Source organism: Pecten maximus, chromosome 15 (genome assembly GCF_902652985.1).
Source record: "Pecten maximus chromosome 15, xPecMax1.1, whole genome shotgun sequence".
Taxonomy (NCBI): Eukaryota; Metazoa; Mollusca; class Bivalvia; order Pectinida; family Pectinidae; genus Pecten; species Pecten maximus.
In genome coordinates this window covers 4,275,638-4,277,147 of record NC_047029.1, presented here as the reverse complement: position 1 = coordinate 4,277,147, position 1,510 = coordinate 4,275,638, and the positions used below count along the sequence as shown (strand labels likewise).

The window sequence follows — 1,510 nt, the reverse complement described above, 5'->3', positions numbered from 1 at the left end:
CAACTGACACAGGGGCACGACTATCCCGCCGAAATTTGTCTCGTCTAAACCCCTCTAACAATTTTTGAACAATAAATGTGTTAGTTGGATCTGTACCAGAATGAGTCTTAGCATAGAAGCTTATCCCACCCAAGTATGTTCTGACTGTTGAGTAAGCCACTCCCTTCTTAAACATAAATAGAATAAAATTAACAATATGTGAAGTAGGGGGAGGCCAAATTGCTGGGAGCTTTGTTTGTGACCTGAACTGCTCAAAGGATAATCTTGCGTTTCTATAAGTAGACTTGGTATTATCAGCTACCGAACTACCTATCAATCTGTGGAATTCTGCATGAAAATTGTCCAGAACGCCTGTGGAATGACACAAGCCTGTTGGGATGAATCCTGGGCCAATTCCCGAAAACGGTGAAACTGCAAACGAGAGAGTGCATCTGCCTTAGCATTACTAACCCCTGGTACGTGCATTGCTTTGAACTGGACATTAAAGTACATACACTCTAATAGCAAGGGTCTGATAAGGGACATAACTCTGCAAGATCGAGAAGATTTTTTGTTTAAAATTTCCACCAGGGCCATGTTATCACAATGAAAAATAACTTTCTTGTTCTGAAGTTCCTGGCCCCACACAAGAAGAGCAAGAAATATTGGAATCAGTTCAAGATAAGTAATATCCCTAAAAACCTCAGCCGAGAAGTCAAATTCTGACCACTTCACTACCAACCATTGTTTCTGAAAGAGTGCCCCACAACCTAATGCACTGTTGCCTGAACTGTCTGTGTACAGCTCACAACTCACGTTTGACAACCATTCCCTATCTGGGAAATAACAAACACCATTAAAAGAATGGAAAAACTTGTGTAATGTCCTAAGATCTTCCTTCAAGTTTGCACCGAGACGAATGTAATGGTACGCCTTTTTGACACCCGACATGGATTCATATATCCGTCTACAGAAAGCACGAGCACTAGGTATAGCCCTGGCACAAAATGCAACTTTACCTGCAAAGGACTGTAGGTCTGCCAACTTAATTTTTGACTTACCAAGCACTTGAGTAATTAAGGAACACAGCTCTTCTACTTTCTTTAAAGGAACCCTAACCACCATTTCCACTGTGTCTATTTCCAAACCTAGAAACACTAGACATGTTGTAGGACCTTCAGTTTTATCATCAGATATAGGGACACCCAAATTTGCACAAACCTTATCGAAAGTATCCATCAAACAAGCACATTCAGCTGAATTACCAACAGACCCCAGGAGAAAATCATCCAAATAATGTTCAATATTTGACGTTTTAGCTTGTTGACGAACATGCCACTCTAGGAAAGAAGAAATTTTTTCGAAAAGTGCACAGGATATGCTACAACCAAATGGCAAACACTTGTCTATGTAATAATTCCCACTAACTTTGTATCCTAACAAACAATAGTCACCAGGATGAATAGGGAGTAACCGAAATGCCGATTTGATATCTTTTTTACCCAGTAAAGCCCCTTTTCCTAGTTTTTGC

At 40.3% G+C, this 1,510-nt stretch overlaps 1 protein-coding gene across 1 annotated transcript; it reads right to left on the bottom strand.

Moving 5' to 3' along the window:
- Window positions 1-312: 312 nt before the first annotated feature.
- LOC117344101 lies at window positions 313-1,104 on the bottom strand. Its single transcript, XM_033906749.1, has one exon. The coding sequence runs from the start codon at window positions 1,102-1,104 to the stop codon at window positions 313-315; it is 792 nt and encodes a 263-aa protein (XP_033762640.1).
- Between the last annotated feature and the right edge of the window lie 406 nt (window positions 1,105-1,510).

Excerpts from the sequence above, each read along its gene's own strand:
- LOC117344101 (XM_033906749.1), bottom strand. The coding sequence starts at position 1,104 with ATGGTGGTTAGGGTTCCTTTAAAGAAAGTAGAAGAGCTGTGTTCCTTA.